The 18,434-nt window shown below is 41.2% G+C and overlaps 1 protein-coding gene across 4 annotated transcripts in view; it reads right to left on the bottom strand.

Moving 5' to 3' along the window:
• The window catches only part of LOC127933275 (protein TALPID3-like), a 29,439-nt gene extending 11,867 nt beyond the window's left edge, over window positions 1-17,572 (bottom strand). For 3 of the 4 annotated variants that reach the window (XR_008147479.1, XM_052530126.1, XM_052530124.1), the window contains exons 1-7: window positions 17,059-17,572; window positions 13,935-14,021; window positions 11,168-11,886; window positions 9,107-10,646; window positions 8,873-9,018; window positions 8,587-8,784; window positions 7,404-7,842 (exon numbers count right to left, since the gene is read on the bottom strand). Coding sequence is in view for 3 of the 4 variants with exons in the window: in XM_052530126.1 (XP_052386086.1) it covers window positions 7,404-7,842; window positions 8,587-8,726 (579 nt within the window). In the remaining variant the exon portion in view is untranslated. Of the gene's footprint in view, window positions 1-7,403; window positions 7,843-8,586; window positions 8,785-8,872; window positions 9,019-9,106; window positions 10,647-11,167; window positions 11,887-13,934; window positions 14,068-17,058 lie in introns of those variants that run through there. The other variant, XM_052530125.1, reaches the window with a different exon arrangement.
• Between the last annotated feature and the right edge of the window lie 862 nt (window positions 17,573-18,434).

Here is an 18,434-nt window from a genome sequence, read left to right as displayed (position 1 = left end):
ATAAATTCAGTGTGGTTTTGGACAGTCCAAACTGTGACATTTCACTTTTGAAACACGATACAAAACTAATATTGACTCCAAATAAGCCCAACACAGGTTTTATTCATAAACTAAAATTCAGCGTTTCAAGTCTGAACATGATATGAAACTAATATTTACTCCAAAATAAGCTCAACAAAGATTTTACTCTTCGCTAGAATCCCCCCATAAACCTTTGTGAGATGTACTGCATTTAGAGCAAGAGATAGTTAGACACAGCCCAAAATAAATATTAAAATACATTTATGAGTCTTTAGGTTGCAAATCGTAACCATAAATATAATGCAATAAATATTAGAGATTATACATATTTAATTTATAATGTGATGATGATGATAATTATAAGATTATAACCCCCTTCTTGATGTGCTATCTTCTGCTTAACTAAATATAATAATAACTGTGAATGATTTGATATTCCCTAATAATATTAAGAATAGTAACAATTATTATTATTATAACTATTATTATTAATGCCGAACTGATATGTAGTAATCATTTTATTTATTTATTTTGCTTTTCAATGCAATACCAAGTAAATAACTAATAAATAACCATAAAATTCCATCAATAATAATGGAAATTGTTTATTACTGATGGAATTCATTGCATTTAAGATCACAAATAAAATAACTATTGATGACTTCTGCATCTTAGTTTCCAGCATTAAATAAAAACCATTATTAGTCGATCTCTACTTTAGATTCATTTGTAACTTCAGCAGAAGGATGCACATTGCGAAGGGAATTAGTGGGGCGAGCACAGCGTCTCTGCGGTTGTGTTTGGACGCTGTTCACAGGCTGTGTAAGAGGACGCTCAGAGTGATTCCCTGATGAAGTATCCAGAGCGCCTTCCTTCCCCTGTGTCAGCCTCAGCTCGCTCTTTCACACACAGAATCTGAAGCAAAAACAACTTCATTCCCTGTGTCCAAATATCACCGGTAATGTGAGACATGCCCCATTAGAGATGACCCACAGAGGGCCAGTTACACTGCCAAAGCCATACAGGAAGAGGACGTGGCCACCCAAATGGCTGCAGGAGTTGATGGGCAAAAAGAGAGATTGATGGCGACAGGAAAAACAATATAAAAAAGTGAAATGACGTGTATGTGTTTGTAATACATAGAAACCTTTAACATATCACACTGGCTTAACTGTTATTGCTTAAGGCAAGTGACGTAAAAAAGGCTATAAATTCTGAGTCAAGTTGACTATTGTAAAAGTGCAGTCTATGCATGTTGATTGCCTGAGTGATGTTTTGATGAGTGTGTGGTGAGATCTCAGCGGTCCTGAGCTGTGTGTATCTCTGCTGATCCATGAGTGAGTTTCCAGTCAGCACAATCTCTGACCCTCACTGACCTCTCCACTGCTCTCCTCCTCCCATCATCTCTGAGAAAGAGAGATCAATTATCACGTGATCATCTGTCCTTTTTTTAAACAGCCTCTAGCACCACCTACTGGATAAGAGCAGAAATAGCAATCTGTCCATAAGACGTAAACTAGTGTTTGCAGGAAGCTGAGAGAAAATTTATATACAATTCACGAGTTCACCCTTACATCTAATCTGAAGGCAAATAGTAGGCATATTTTGGCGTGCTGTCCTGGGGGAGGGGTCCGGGCCCGGAGCATAGCCCGAACCCAAATAACTCCCCCTATCCCAATTTGGGATAAATAGATTAGAAGTGAGGAGTTGGGGTGGAGGAGGGTTGCCGAAAAACTGTCGTGGGACAGGAGGTAGGAAGACTGGATATATATACGCGTGCGTGCTATAAGATGATTAGCTAAACGAGATGCACCTGTACCAAATTGGATGATTATCTGATCGTGCTTCTCCCGAACTTTGTTAATAAAACCACATTTCACGAGTTCACCCTTACATCTAATCTGAAGGCAAATAGTAGGCATATTTTGGCGTGCTGTCCTGGGGGAGGGGTCCGGGCCCGGAGCATAGCCCGAACCCAAATAACTCCCCAAAAGAAGCTTAAAGCCATAGGACAGCAGCCAGAGAGATAAAATTTAGTTGCCCCCCAAAATATGCGTGTTGGGAAGAAAATGCAGAGCGACCTGGAGAGCCCGTGCAGTGTTCGACGAGAGCTGTGGCTCGCAACGTCTTACCAGCGAGCCCTACATGCCGCTTATGGGAGGAGCACAATGCCAGATATCAAGAAATGAGGGACTCTTGCTGCCTCCGAAGGGAGCTGCGGCTCTGCTGCACCGGAAGGGAGAGTCCCTCTTGCGGCTGAGTACGAGGCGCGGTTTGTTGCATCTGATGGAGGGCTCTCACTGCGACTGAAGGGAGCCAGCGACTGTATCCCATCGGGAGGGAGATCCCTGGCCGCCATAGAGTATGCAACATAACTCGGACGGGGGGTTCACACTGCGAACGAAGGGAGCCGTGGGTCTGCTGCACCAGAAGGGAGAGCCCCGTCAGATGCTAAATAGGCAATGAGATTCGAGCCGCGGTTTGGCGCGTCGGATGAAGGGCTCCTAATGCAACCGAAGGGAGCCAGCGGCTGTACCCCATCGGGAGGGAGATCCCTAGCCATCGTGGAGCATGCAACATAACTCAGATGGGGGGTTCACACTGCGACCGAAGGGAGCTGTGGGTCTGCTGCACCGGAAGAGGAGCCCTAGTCCGATGCTGAGAAGGCAAAGAGACGCGACTGTTGGAGGGACTCCCGCTGCATCCGAAGGGAGCTGCGGCTCTGCTGCACCGGAAGGGGGAGTCCCCCATTGCGGGTTTATGGAGGCACGGTTTTTTGCCTCTGAGGGTTCTCCCAGCCTCCGTAGGGGGTACGCAACTCTGCAGCAGGAGTGCTGCCCCGGAGGGGAGAGCCCTGATTGACGCTAACTAGAATACGACTGTTGGAGGGACTTTTGCTGCGTCCGAAGGGAGCTGCGGCTCTGCTGCACCGGAAAGGCGAGTCCCCCTTGCGAAGCGAGGCATGGCTTGATGCGTCTGATGGAGGGCTCTCACTGCGACCGAAGGGAGCCAGCAGCTCTATTCCCCCGGGAGGGAGAACCCTATCCGCCCTTGAGCATGCAACATAACTCAGACGGGGGGTTCACCCTGCGACCGAAGGGAGCCGTGGGTCTGCTGCACCGGAAGGGAGAGCCCCATCAGATGCAGAATAGGCAAGAAGATTCGAGGAACGGTTTGATGCATCGGATGGAGGGCTCCTGCTGCGACCGAAGGGAGCCAGCGGCTGTGTTCCCCCGGGAGGGAGATCCCGGTCCGCCCTTGAGCATGCAACATAACTCAGACGGGGGGTTCACCCTGCGACCGAAGGGAGCCGTGGGTCTGCTGCACCGGTAGGGGAGCCCCGTCCGATACGGAGTAGGCAAGAAAACGCGACTGATGGAGGGACTCTCGCTGCGTCCGAAGGGAGCTGCGGCTCTGCTGCACCGGAAGGGAGAGTCCCCCTTGCGACTGTATAAGCGGCTTAATTTGATGCATCGGATGGAGGGCTGTCACAACGACCGAAGGGGGCCTGTGGCTCTGCTGCACCGGGAGGGATACCCCCATCTGCCGCTGAGCGCGCAGCGCAACTCAATGACAGATGAAAGGCTCACACTGCGACCGAAGGGAGCCACTGCCCAGCTGCACCGGAAGGGAGAGCCCTGTCCGATGCTGAAATAGGCAAGGAGATTGTAACGATGGCTGGAGGGCCCTTACTTTGGCCGAAGAAACGATAACTGAGAGGCTTCTATTATTCAAGTACACAACATGATTTAAGGAGGAATATATAAATTTTTTTTTTTTTTTTTTTTTTTTTTTAAATGTCTGATGAACAACAACCGAGGGCATCTATCGGATTATGTGAGAGGCCCCTTTTGAGCTGCTTAAGATTAGGGCTGAAACGATTCCTCGAGTAACGCGATTACAAAAAATGATGTAGGCAAATTCCTCTGCTTCGAAGCCTCTTTTAATTTATTCTAAATCTCACGTCGGGTTCTTTCGCAATGAATTTTTTTTTTTTTTTTTTTTTTTTGAATGAATTAATCAAAATAGGTAATTGCACTTACATCCGATTCACGAATTAATATCTCTAAATATTAAGACGGAACAGTGTTTAAATGTAAATCCTGCATGTTCTGTGTGTCTCTGTTAATGAATGGAGCAGGAGCGCGACTTCCTTTTTCACACACACACTGAAGCGCGCATTACTCTCACGGTAATTTCTGCGTCTGCTGTCTCACTAAATGAGGACTTGAACACATGAACAACATCTCCAGAACTGCTCTGACAGTCAGTTCATGAGCATTTGACTTTAAGTAAAACTAGCGTCACATCACATACACAGAACTGAAAAGGTACGTCAACCCGACTAAATAAAGGTCCGGGGTCCTGACATTTTATCCTACCCATCAGATTTACTGTGCATGCGCACATCAGTATAATTAAGCAACAACACATTTTGTTACTCGATTAATTTTTTTTTTTTTTTTTTTTTTTTATACCAGAGTCGTTGATGAAATGAGGGTCCATCGTGAATTTAGATTGGGCGTTCCGGAGTTAGACAAAAGCGAGCCTGATGAGGTTGAATTGGAGAATGGACATAAAATATATATTTTTATTTATTTATTTATTTATTTATTTATTTTTGAGGCTCTTGCGGCAGCGAGAATTGCGGCAGTAGGGAAGGATGGAAAGGGCTCCTGCGGGAGCAGACACTGCTATGGCAGTGGTGAAATATAGGTAGAGGCTCCTGCGGGAGCAGACACTGCTGCGGCAGTGGTGAAATATAGGTAGAGGCTCCTGCGGGAGCAGACACTGCTGCGGCAGTGGTGAAATATAGGTAGAGGCTCCTGCGGAAGCGGAGACTGCTGCGGCAGTGAGGAAAAAACAGAAAAGGCTCCTGCAGGAGCGGACAATACTGCGGCGGTGGGGAGATATAGAGAAGGCTCCTGCGGGAGCGGACAATGCTGCGGCGGTGGGGAGATACAGAGAAAGCTCCTGCGGAAGGATGGCTGAAGTGAGGATTGACCATTACAGATAGATAGGGCATGTTAGGAGAGTTAGCTATGGTAGATTAGGAGTTTTAGTGAAAGGGGATGAGCTGGCGTTAGAGGGGTTGGCTGAAGAGGGTTCGAGATAGATATATAAATAAATGAAATAATCGGCCTGACCAATAATAGGTCTTGGTACCCTCTGCCTTCTGGCAAATCTGGAGCTGGAGGCCACTGAACAGAAAAATGGTTAGTAGCATGAGGGAGCGGAAGAGTTGAGGGCGCGTTTACGAATGGAGGCGGCCTCACGTTTGCTTCAGCTGCTGTAGCTGTGGGTCGTGGGAAGGGGCTGGGGTGTGTGATGTCTTGAAGAACCTGTGTAGCCTGCACTGCTAGCAGAAGTAACAGGATGGAAATACTGAGATGTGCAGGCCCGTGTTGCAAGTAAAAGTAGCTTCATGCTTGCTTTGGCTGCTGTAGTTGTTGGCTGATTTGACAATTGCTCAAACCTTGTCTGAATTAATACAGTCCTGTTGGAAAAGCATCTTTTCCTCTTGTTTTGGCCTTCGGGCCCTTTTAAACAGCCTCCGGAGCAGATAAATTTGGGATGCTGTTTTCCTGTTGTAGTATGGACTGTGAAAATAGAGGCTTTGAAACAATGTAGCATGTTTAGTTTTATAAACCATTGTACCAATAGACATGTCTATAGCAGTAACGTTAATTGCAGTAATTCAAATTCAAGCCATTTCTAAAGACATTTACTTTGCATGCTTTTCATATAACAGTCCTAAAAAGACGATAGAAAATTTACTCACACTTGTTGTTCTGCAGCCAAACACGAGGCAGTAGCGTGAAAAATTCTGAATAATCATGCCAGTAAATGGTGAAATATGTCCCTAAATAATTGATCCTGCCGGAATAATTGCATGAAACTTATGTCTGTATCATCTCAGTGAGGTTTAAACATGCACAGTAAAGCAAATGTAATGTCTTTAGACATTTCGGTGTGGATGACAACTCTGCAAAAAGCCTTTGCTTCGTGGTTAAAAAGTGGCATCGTCATCGGACAGAGTTAAGTCATAACGCCGTTTAACAAATTTTGGCGTCTTCATAAGCGCATTCTATATATAACGTCTATTTAAATTGTTCAGATGAGCAAATCACGAGGTTTTCTTGCATGATTAGCATTTTAATTGTTTGGTCAGACGGTTCATATATTGATCTATATATTCACGTTCATAAATCGGGGATTAAACGTGGAATTTATCTTTTGTATGCTAAATATGTAAACAATATGTGCACAGTACCTATAACTGCGCTTTACATTTTGCAAGATTGACATGCTAAATGGCTAACTGACCCGGTTTACTCTCATCTTAACAAAATTGATAAGAGTTCCTTGCGTTTACGAACGACATGTATCTGTTTAATCAACTCGACATGTATACCGGTTTAGTCCTTTCGTTCACGAATGAGAGCTCTCGATCTCTGAGACTCATATGAAACTCGCTCATTGTGGATGACAACTCTGAAAAATTCTTCATGAATGAGTGTAAACCGAGAACGATTCGTTCGCCTAGAAGATTCATTCGAAAAAACGATTCTTTCACGAACGACATGCCACTACAACAACGCACGGTCTTCGCCGCTAGTGGAGGCAGCATCGAACTGCGCCACGGCTGAAAAAGCGAGAGAGGTTTACTGCGGGGAGAACTGGAGCACGGCTGCGATCCAGCATTATAATAGAGCCCGGTCCTGGCGAGAAAATCGTGTTGCCGAGTGAGGCGAGCTCAAGGATTTGCACGAGCTTTTGGCCACAACGTGTGGCTTGGCGAGAAGAGCAGCTGACCGATGACGCTTGTTGGTGTTCGGCGGATATGCCGAAAAACTGTCGTGGGACAGGAGGTAGGAAGACTGGATATATATACGCGTGCGTGCTATAAGATGATTAGCTAAACGAGATGCACCTGTACCAAATTGGATGATTATCTGATCGTGCTTCTCCCGAACTTTGTTAATAAAACCACATTTGTTGCTATAATAATTAAAAAGAACAATAATTACAATACTTTTATAAAACATTGACAGCAATTACTTAGTTTTTTCTTCATGTTTAAAAAGAAAATATTTGTGATGTACAATGTGTTGTTTAACAATTATAATGAATTCTATCACTGTATGAGGTTTTTTCTACACTTCCACAATCCAAAATGAAATGGAAATACTGATCAGATTTAGCAGTTTTCGCGATCCTAATCATCACAGATGATTGTTATATCAGCTGTCTCCCCAGTTCTCTTTGGGATTGGACCTCTAAACTCTGGCTGAAATCTCAAACCCCAAGCTGAAATTGTCAGTTCATGTTTAACCACGACAGTCTTATTATTTCATTCCACTTTTCGCTTAATAAATTACCATATCTTGGACTCCATGCAGGGAACTGTTCAGGCTGGTCATCACATTAGACAGAAGGACTCCTTCCTCATCCATTTTGTCCTTAGAGGGCAGCTGCTTCTGCAGCCAGTGTGGTTTTGGATCAGTCTGGCTGTGTGAGTGTGTGTTGGACCGATCGTGTACTTCTGACTGCCTCCATCTGGCTTTGAGTGAGCCGCAGCTCTCCCTGAGATGTGTGTCTGGCTGGCATCTGTGTCTCCGTGACTGTCTCACTATAGAACTAGAGTAACTCTCTTCTGTGTAGTGCAAGGAAGAGAAGGATTCGAGGGGGGCAGAAGGAGGAGGTTCCTGGCTCACAGGAGGAAGAGGAGGTGAGGAAGTCTTGGGTTTGGAGGGGAGAGGTGGAAATGAATGGATGACTGATTCTTCCTCATCACTCTCTTGGGCTACTGACGTTACACTGCGTGTGTGAGAAAAGGACAGCGTTAGTGAGTGAAACGCTTAGCAAAGGCACATGTTCCTCCATGTCTACACTGACATAGAAGCAAAACATTACTAACCATTGACCATGTAAAATGAAAACAGTCATTTACATGTAAAAGTCTTAAAGGTGAAGTAGCAGCAACAGCTTTTACTTCTTAGATTCAGAGAGAGGATAGAAAACAGTCATGAAATACTAAATTACAACTGCTTCCTACTAATCAAAATATGTCAGTAATGTAAGGCACAAAAATAATTTTAATGTTAATGTCCACCTACTACAGAAAATGGTCCTAATAAAATTTGACATATCAGACATGAGCTATGTAAGATTTTTTTTTAAATAAAATAAGGTAATGTGAAGGTCCTGTTTACATATTTGAATTATATAAAAAGTTGACATCATGTATTTACTGTTGTTAACAGCAGGTGGCACTGTGGGCCTATATATCACATCCTCACAAACGTCATTACTAGAACTACTCTATATTTAGAGACACAAATACTACCTATTTTCTACTACTAACAGAAAGTAAGTAAAAAAAATAAACACTTTCTCTACTGACAGCTCAAACATAATTCTACCAATGCTTGAATGATAGCTTTTAATACCGCCCCTTGCTTCTCTACACAAATAAAATGAATAGTGCATGTGTTATTTACCTTGGCTTAATATTTTTAATGCAAGAATAAAGCAGAATGAAACAACAATATTTAGACGTACACTGATGCTGAAGGCTGTTTCTGCCTCTCGCTGTGCGGTTCTTCCTCCTCCAGGGGGAGCTCTGGTCCTCCCCACGGGTGGTTCTGCAGGCTGGCTGAATCTGGGCTCTGATTGGCTGGAGGAGGTGAGGGTGTGGCCATCGTGGTGTGGGTGGGATTGGTCTGGTAGCCGGTGTGCCCACAGGAAACCTATCTGGACCTGAAACAAATGCAGGATGTTTGAAGCGATGTCTGTAAACACTTTTACAGATAGATGATGATTGATTCGGTATGTTCATTAAAATTACTGTCAGACTTGATAAAGCAGATCCCTGATGGTTTTCATTGGAAGAAAAAGCTGAAGAGAGACGCTTGAAAAGATCAGGGGTTCTGACAGCAGCTCTGTCGAGTCTGGCTCAGGAGTGGATGCTGGTGTTGGTACTGTAGACACCAGCTGCAATATTAGCACAATATTACCACATTTAGAGTAGTAAAAGTATTATCATCATCATGGATGAATGAGAGTGTTTAGATGCCAGCACCTGTGTTTAGACAGGGGCATCGGGCACTATCTGCATCTCTCTCTGTCCCAGCATTACTGCAGCGGTTTCAGCCAGCACTTCATTTACACACTGTCTTATGAGCTCAGAGTCCACTGGTACCCCTGTGTCCACACACACCTGAAGCCCACTAAACCCTGCGGCCTCCACTCCCACACAAACACACAGAGAGAGAATCAGCTGGTGTATGAGGGACATGGTTTGCCATCTTTTGTTAACAAGATTACAGTAAAAAGTAAATAAAAGCGTACAGCTAAAGGTTTTTTTTTTTCACTTCTTGTCCTCTGACAGGGCTAATGAATGATTATTGAGCTAGCATGATTTTTTTTTATTACATAACTTTATGGCCCTGATAAATGCTTACTAAATAATTATTTTTACCACAGTTTTACTGACAAAGAAATGCAATGTGTTTTGAGCAAAAGGACACATCCCTGGATTCAAACCTGGATCTAAAACCGCTAGGCCACAGGTCTGACCTATCACCACTTTCAACAAGGTCATTGCTATTGTTTAATATCAAAATTCACATCCATTTAAAGAGCTCAACCTTTAATGTGCATCCAAAAAATAACAACGCATGCACTTAATACCTGCACATCTGGCATTCCCACAACATTCAGAAGTTTTCCCATGATGCTCTTCTGGCAAGTTGAGTTTGCCAGCAAAGTAATTTTAAATAACCAATTTGATATCCACTTTACCTCTCATCCAGCCTACTCTTGAATTCTCGCACCCGTAAGCATTTTGGGCCGGTGGTATTAAAAAACTAATATACAGAACTGACATTCTTGGCAGGGGCCACGTTTCCTTTTGTTTGCGTTTAAACACATATACAGTTCCTCTACAGGAGGAAGAGTCCAGTCAGTCTGGGAATATGCTGACAACAGTTTGCTGCGAGCCTCCTCTGCAAATTTGATACATCATTGATCTTCCTATTAAATGAAAGCGAGAATTAATGAGGCAGGACCTCCTCGCCGACTGAGCAGAAGTGACGCGAAGGAGATGGAAGGATCGAGCGGAGGAGGAGTAGAGAGGATGAGCACAAGCAATCGTGTTTTAATGAGGAAATACAATCTTGATGCGTGCTGACACTCTTGACAAATGCACTGCTCTCATTCATAAACACTATGAATCAAAATGATGAGCTTATAGATTGGAACCTGGTGCAGCTCGACCATTCTTGCTGGTTTATGTCATGCATTATTTGATTTTGAACATTGACCAGACACACTTGTAAATTGGTGATGATGTATGATGGTTAAACCGCAGACAGACAAACTTCATAGCTACTAAACTGGGAGCTTTCAAATATGTTTAACGCCAAATTCATAGAGTTTAAAATAAGACAAAGTCTCATTGTGAGGCCTAAAGTCACAATTATAAACATAGAAATAAACCATTCTCAGCAATGCCTGATGTCACACTATTCTCTGTCTCTGATTGGCTGGCTGCTGGATCAGTCTGGACGGGCTGAGGGAATATTCCAGTGATCATTCTGGCCATGAGCTGTTGCTCCAACCTAAGAGAGGGATGAAAACACATTATGCTATGCTATGTTATGCTATGATGATGAAAACATGATATTAGCAATCCAACCAATCAATACTTCGACTGATGAAACAAAAAATATAACCAAATTTAGGTCTGAACATTCAATTAGTAAGCAAAAAGTCAATTAGTAGATCCAATGCTTTATCTAAAGTGACTTACAAAACATACATTTCAAATGGGAGATAAGTGCTCAATAAGGCTACATTTATTTGATAAAATACAGTAATATTGTAAAAAAAAAAAAAAAAATCTCATTCAAATCTAATTTATTCCTATGATGCAAAGCAGAATTTTTTTTGCATCATTACTCCAGTCTTCAGTGTCACACATTTTCCTTTAGAAATCATTCTAACATGATGATTTGAAACATTTCCTATTATTATTCATGTTGAAAAGAGTTGTGCTGCCTAATATTTTGGTGTAAACCATGACATATTTGTTGTTGTATCTGTGCAGCAGATGACATCTGCACAGATAGTGGAGTCTCACCAATCTGCTAGCCTGTTCTCCAGGGTTTCTCTCTGCCGGATGGTGCTCGGTCAGAGGGGTGCACTGGGAAGGCTGTGGAGGAAACGCCAGGCCGTGATACCGAGCAGCTGGAGGAGACGGCTGCCCGTTGAGCTCCATAGGAGAGTCTGGAAGTACACTGTTTGTTTCCTGAATTCAGAGTCTCAGCGATTTTATGATATATATACTAAAACATATGGCTTTCTGGGAGACTTACTGACAATCCATTACAGCAAAAATATCCCTGACAGCTTACTGGATCAGACATTGCATTTTCAACACAAATGACAGCAAATAAAAGCGTACACCGTGTGCTGTGCGGTAATGACAAACATATGTTAGTCTGTGTGCAGTTTCACAGCGGTCATTACAGTCTTAACAGAAAGGGTGGCTGGAGAGAAAGGGGGATGTTTGTCTTGTATAATTCCATCTCTGGATCCGCAAGCCAGCTTTCAACATTTCGGTCATTGGTTTGGATAATGTTCAGATTCCTTTGGCCAGGACTCAGGGAGGTCTGTGTAAGGAGCGATTAGCTCACTTCCAGTGGCCGGCCGCCAGAGGAAAAAGAGAGAGAAATGCATTCTGCCAGTCGGGCGCTGAGCCCGTTTGAAGTTTATGGTTCCATCAGAACTGACCGAGCCAAAGCTGAGGCACTGGAGACTTAGAGGAATGACATTTTAGGAGCTGGCGATGATCCGTGCCTGCAGTCCAAGAGAGAGAGAGAGCTTGTTCATCAGGGTCTAGACTTAAGTAGCTGTGGCCTTTATTTGATCACTGGGAACACTACAAGTGTGCCGAACACATGCCAGTCCTCGAAAAACTGCTTAACTATATGCAGCGCGCTTGAATTTTTTATTGCTTGCAGTGTTTGGAAAATGTTTGTGTTTCTGGATTCATAATTTCAATCTTAATTGCCATTTGAACAATTACAGAGTCAAAATAAAAAGAGTCAGAAGGACTTTTTATAGTCACACTACTGCCAGGAGACACAAGACACTAGATTTTGACATAATCTGAAGTAAATAGGAGTAATGTTTGCTCATGAAAAGCTCTCTTGCTGGGGTATTCTGGCAGGTTGCAAGTCTTTTCGATATTTCTGATCTCTACATATAGCGTAGCTCAGGTCCCTCCTTCAGTGCAAGATGTTTTTTCAACCTTTGTGTCATCCTCCAGGTAAAAAACACTTATTTAACAAGACACATCTGTAGCACAAATGGTGCAAGATAATGTTCAATACTAAGTGCTAGTGTACGGGTTTGTTCAAATCTCGAACTTTAAGTATGAGCACTAATAATCAGTGATGCTTGCCTTTATACAATAACATAGAGCAGTGGTTTAAAACCAGGGGGCTGCAAGATGACTTCAAATTATTTCAAATAAGACAAAACCAGCTTTAAAATAAGCTTAAATAGATATTCAAGATGACAAATCAAGACGTAAAATGACAATATTTATTTTAATTTGCTCTGTCAGCAATTGTAGTTGTTAGTCTTGGAAAATCTAGATCTAGAAATTTTTTGGGAATTTTTATGTCAAGCTCAAAAATATTTCATCAGGTAGAAACTCCTGAGAAATTGCTAACTGTGATTAAAAACGATTTATTTATTAAAATCTCAATCACAAACGACTGAAAAAATCATGTAAAGTCATTACTTCTAAAGACAGTGAACACTGGAAAACATTCAGTATTCATTAATAATGAATATCACTTGAACTGAATATGGTCTTGGACAATATTCATTAGTCACAAACACTGAGGGCCACTGACATAGAGCCTCCAGTTTTTACCAAGTATAAGTATTAAGCAAAAATGCACATAAGCATTTTCTCACTTTTTTTTTTTTTTATCAAAGTATCTCTGAGGAAAACCTCACAAAATCCAACCACTCAAATTCTAATGCCAAATATCTAAGAAAAATGAACATTTCTGGCTCATTGCTGCAAATGTAATGTTTCTGCCATCACAAAAACCCCTGTTAACCAGAGGCTTCATCTGTGGATGATGTTCCCTTACAGACCAGAAGGGGGCACTGTGGAACAGCTCATGTGATTTGGAGCGCAAGCCCCCTCCATAATTCCTTATTCTCATTATAAAAACTATTTTTCCCAGTGCCTTCCATAAAAGCCTGTGAGAACAGCACAGATTTGCCTGCCTCCACCTCCCGCCTAATGACTGCTTTGCTATTTTGGTGTTAACTGACGCCTTGCCCTTGTACGACCGAGCGACAGAATCGGCCTAATGCCCAATACGCCTGGCGTCCTGTGCTTCTTGTTAGCGATAAATATAAGGGGCTTATGTCTCTGTGTGTATGCTTGAGCGAGCCGTGATGTGAGCAGAATTCCTGAACGGAACAAAGACTGATATCGGCAATACAGCACCAAACCCCCACGATATCAATTCACTGAAAGGCCAATTTAGCCGTGTGTATTGTAATTAGATTTTTTCCCAACCCATGAATGATATTTTAAACTCTCATTCATTCTCTGATCTTCGTTAATTAAAGAAAACGTTATTCTCCTTCACCCTCTGGCTCAGAAAATCTCATTATTGGAGCACTCAGCCATTGATGGCCAATATTTCTGTGTAGGAGAAGACGTGGAGAATGGGCATTTGTAGCTGGGTCAAAATGCAAATGGAAATGAAGTAGGAAACCGGGGATGATACCCTCAGGGTGGACACCAGGTTGTGAAATGACCTTTACATTACGAGTGAGTGTGTGGGTTGAAATGTGCTTTTAATTGAATGTACCTGGCTGATGTCGGCTTCAGCTGAGAAACTGGTTCTGGGAAAGATATTTTCCTCCTGATCTTCACCAGGATGCAGTTCTTCGGCGGCCTGGGAGGCAATGATACGGAGACAGAGGTCAGGAAGCAATGCAGTGTCTGGAAATGACAAAATTCGTCAATGGCTGGGGAGATTAGAAAGTTGTACGTGTATGAGTTAATAAGGATAATAATGACAGGCTGAGACATATCTGATACTTGACCACAAAGTAGGTTAGAGTGGATTTAAAGTCACCACGAAATGGAAATTCATCCGTTATAGATCATAATGTTATTGATCAAATTTACTCGGATGTACGTCAGTACTAAAGAAAATATGTTGTTTTCTTTAAAGTTGTCATGAAATGAAAGTACAGTTCCCTCAAAAATAAAAATTCTATCATCACCCGCAGGCTTTTCTATGAGACCTTTGAGAAATGACAGAAGAATTACAGTCCAGATAAAGCTATCGAATGACCACGCACAAATCATGGGGATTACTTTCATGGTGCCAGTATGGTGTTTTTTTGGACCTTGACAGCCCACAATCATTTTAGGCTTCCATTTGTATGGAAAAGAGGAGCATGAACATTCTTCAAAACATCTCCTTTTGTGCTCCACTGAAGAAAGAGAGTCATACAAGTTTGGGATGAGGGTATGAAAATGTTAACAGAAATTGTCCTTTATAAGTGAACTACTGTAAAAAAAAATTATAACAATAATTCCTTCATGTCCTAAAATAGCTTGAATGAATCCTCAAACGGCAGTGGTCGCAGACATGACACTGATCACACACACACACACACACACACACAATGAAACCCTGTCTCATCAACCGATGTGATTTTCTCTGATCTTACAAGAGACATTCAAGGGTGTCCTTACAGGGTATCCTTACAAATATTCAATGAATCATTCAGTGCAAGGACAAAAACTGCAACTGTTTAAGAGGTGTGTGTGTGTGTGTGTGCTCTTGTTTTTGTGACGTATCAGGACACAACTCTGTATAATGACATGGGTATGACACAGGTATTACAAGGAGAGGGTGACTTATGAGGATATAACCCATGTCTCCACTTTTCAAAACGCTTATAAATCATACAGAATGAGTTTTTTTTTTGAGAAAGTATGCACAAAATGCACAAAGTTTCCTGTGAGGGTTAGGTTTAGGGGTAGGGTTGGTGTAGGGCCATAGAATATACAGTTTGTACAGTATAAAAACCATTATGCCTATGGGATGAACCCACTTTTCACAAAAACAAGTGTGTGTGTGTGCGTGCATGTGCGAGAGAGAAAATCACGCATCAGTTTTCCAGGTCTTTGTCTCATGCAGCTCAGCCTCGTCTCCATGGTAACAGTGAGAGTTGGTCTGATCATGTGAATGAGAGTACAAGAGTGCTGAGTACAAGATACAGATAGCGTTATAAACCATGTTTCTATTGAAATGTCCTGCTAACGATAAAAAAGTGAAACAACATACCCTGAAACAACATATAGAACTACCAAATTTAGCTACAAGTGTGAGTGCATCATATAATAATTGCTGTTAATAGAATTCATCGTCTGTTTGGATAAGTCTTTAATTAATTTTTTCCGAAAATTTCTGACATATGCACATAAACTGACAATCACCTCTGATAAGCTACTGCAAAATATTATAGAAACTTTTTTTTTAATGTAAAGTTGCTTTGCAATGATTTGTACCATAAAAATATAATACAAATAAACTTGAATTGAATAAACTTTCGTAACCAATATAATTTATAGAGTTGAATTATATGGTTTTATCCTGGAGAGTCAATGAAGAAATTTTTGTTGCATCCAATTATTACACAACTCCTTGAGATACTTGTTTCTGAATGGACAATCAAAACATTGTTTTTTTTGTTTTGGTTTGGTCTGAATATCGTTACACCCCTATCTTTAACATTAAAATAGAAATTTTATTGTAACAATATTTCACAGTATATATATATATATATATATATATATATATATAAATCTGTATTTTAGTCACATAAATGCAGCCTTAGTGAACATAAGAAGCTTCTAATTTTTCAACAACAAAAAAATTATGATCCTAAAATTTGTAATGTAGCTGTGCTAGTTTAACGGTTTAATGTCTCTCATAGAAAAAATATAATATAATATAATATAATATAATATAATATAATATAATATAATATAATATAATATAATATAATATATGACTTTAGAGGGCTTGAAATACTGTGCATGAATCCACTTTTATTATATTTTTATGGTGCTTTTTGGGTCCTTCACAGTCCCTGTCCTTATTCACATTTCGTGTCCCACATATAAAATAAAGTCCTACAGGTTTGGAAGGACATGAGGGTGAGTAAATGATAGAATTGTATTAAATTGTTTGGTGAACTATTAATTTATGTCTGTAAGGTCTACAATAATCATTCTACCACAATATTTTCTCAAAGAACAACATTGGGTTCTGTAAAAATATGAAGCAGTGGTGACTGCAATGCACTCGAAAAGTTTACAAAGAACACGAACACTGTGAGACTTAGTCATGTTTAATTCCCTCTGTTTGACAGGCCTCAGGCCTGGTGGGAGTAATGTGTATGATTCAAAGTGTGTCGGTAGGATCTGTAGGTTTGTGTGTCTGTCCTTGCCCGTGTCTTTGTGTAGAATCTGGGGTCTGCCAGTCTGATGAGTCATGGGCATTAACTGGGTACAGACAGAGTGCTGAACGCAGCCATGTTGAGCTGGCAGACCAGAACACATCCATCCATCCATCCATCCATCCATCTATCATTCAAATTTGAATTGCAATTAATTCTCAATTCATTTCTGAATTATGCACAACCCTGTACACACAAGCTATATTAAACATGATAGTTTATTTCCTTACAATATTCTAAAAACAGTCTAAAGCTTTATTAACATTTTTTTAAATAAAAACATATATTTATGTATATAGAAATGCATTAAGTTTTAAAATGTGTTCATTTTTATTTTAAAATTATATTTTTGATGTGATTAATTGTGAACTCAACCTCAATGCACAGTCAGAAGGAAACCACAAATTAATTTCACAGATTCTAGTCTGAATATAGATGCGTATCTATGCTTACTTCCAGAGAGCTGTAACGACTGCTCTGATGCTAACATCAGCAGGCAGACCACAGAGAGGCTTTGTCCTCCCAGACGCTTGCTCAGAATCTGCTAACGAACCCACAGAAAAGCAACGGAGCTGCATCTGTTGCCTAGCAACCAGATGTGAATGGCTGAGGTTGGGATTGGAGGAGTACGAGTACGAGCGGAAAACGTTGCCGGCAAAAGCCCCCCCTGAAACATTATACATTCAGCTCCATACACACACGCAAACGCATACACCTCATCCATCTTCATCCGCTCGGGCAGGTTCTGAGAGCACAAACGCAAAAGCATGCATGGCTTGGCAAAAATCAATGGCAGTTCGATGAGAAATGCAAAACTGGAACAAAACCGACCCTTATAGCAGTACAACACACTGGAGCACAGCCAACATCTAATGGCATAATATCCATCCAAGGCCAGCTGGTGTATGAACACACACAAGCAAATGTGCATGTTACATGACGTATTTTCTGGATGTATGATAAAACTAAAGGTCAGCAGAAGTATTAGCCATTGCTTTAACTGAGACTGAAATATGGAGAAGTGCTACTAAGGCCAACAGAACTTTTTCATTTTCAAATATTAAGGTTGGGTTTAACATAGGTTGAAGGTGGAGGAAGGATGGTTTCGGCTGGAATCAGGGACATACACCGAGCACGCTCAATGTTCACACCAACCTGGACCTGCAAACAAACACAAATCTATTTTATTAAAAACAGCATGTTGAACAATACACATTGAGCTTGCAATAGGAAAGTGAAAATCTGACTCACAAAATATATATTTGTTGTATTATATGATTTTTGCACATATGACATTTCATTGTGGGCAGAGTGGTTCAGCATCATGCAACAAACATACAGTACACTATCATCCAATAGTCTGTGGTTGGTGAGATTTTTTATTGTTTGAAAGAAGTCTCTTATGCTCACCAAGCTTTAAAAATGTATTATTTATTTGTTTATTTTAAAATGCATTTAAATTAAATTAAATTATACTGCATTTATTTTCATTTTAAAATTAAATTAATTCTTAGTATATATCGGGGCCTCATCATTCACTCTGGGCTTCCCTACAGAGATACATGGAGAAGTGGTTGATTGTCTGGAAAAGTGACAAAAAAGTTATAGTTTTTCTTAAAACATGCATTTACATTGCATCATGAAATGCATTTCAGAAAGTACTGGCATGTAAAAAATACGTTGCATTGCCTGAAGTCAGGGGTCTCCAAACTCTTGGAAGGCCAGTGTCTTTCAGAGTTTAGCGCCAGCTTGTCTCAACACATCTGCCTGCATGGTTCTAGTATGCCTAATAATACCATGATTAGCTGGTTCAGGTGTGTTTTATTAAG

The sequence above is a fragment of the Carassius gibelio genome, chromosome A17 (assembly GCF_023724105.1).
Source record: "Carassius gibelio isolate Cgi1373 ecotype wild population from Czech Republic chromosome A17, carGib1.2-hapl.c, whole genome shotgun sequence".
Classification (NCBI taxonomy): domain Eukaryota; kingdom Metazoa; phylum Chordata; class Actinopteri; order Cypriniformes; family Cyprinidae; genus Carassius; species Carassius gibelio.
This window is presented reverse-complemented; position numbering and strand designations above follow the sequence as displayed.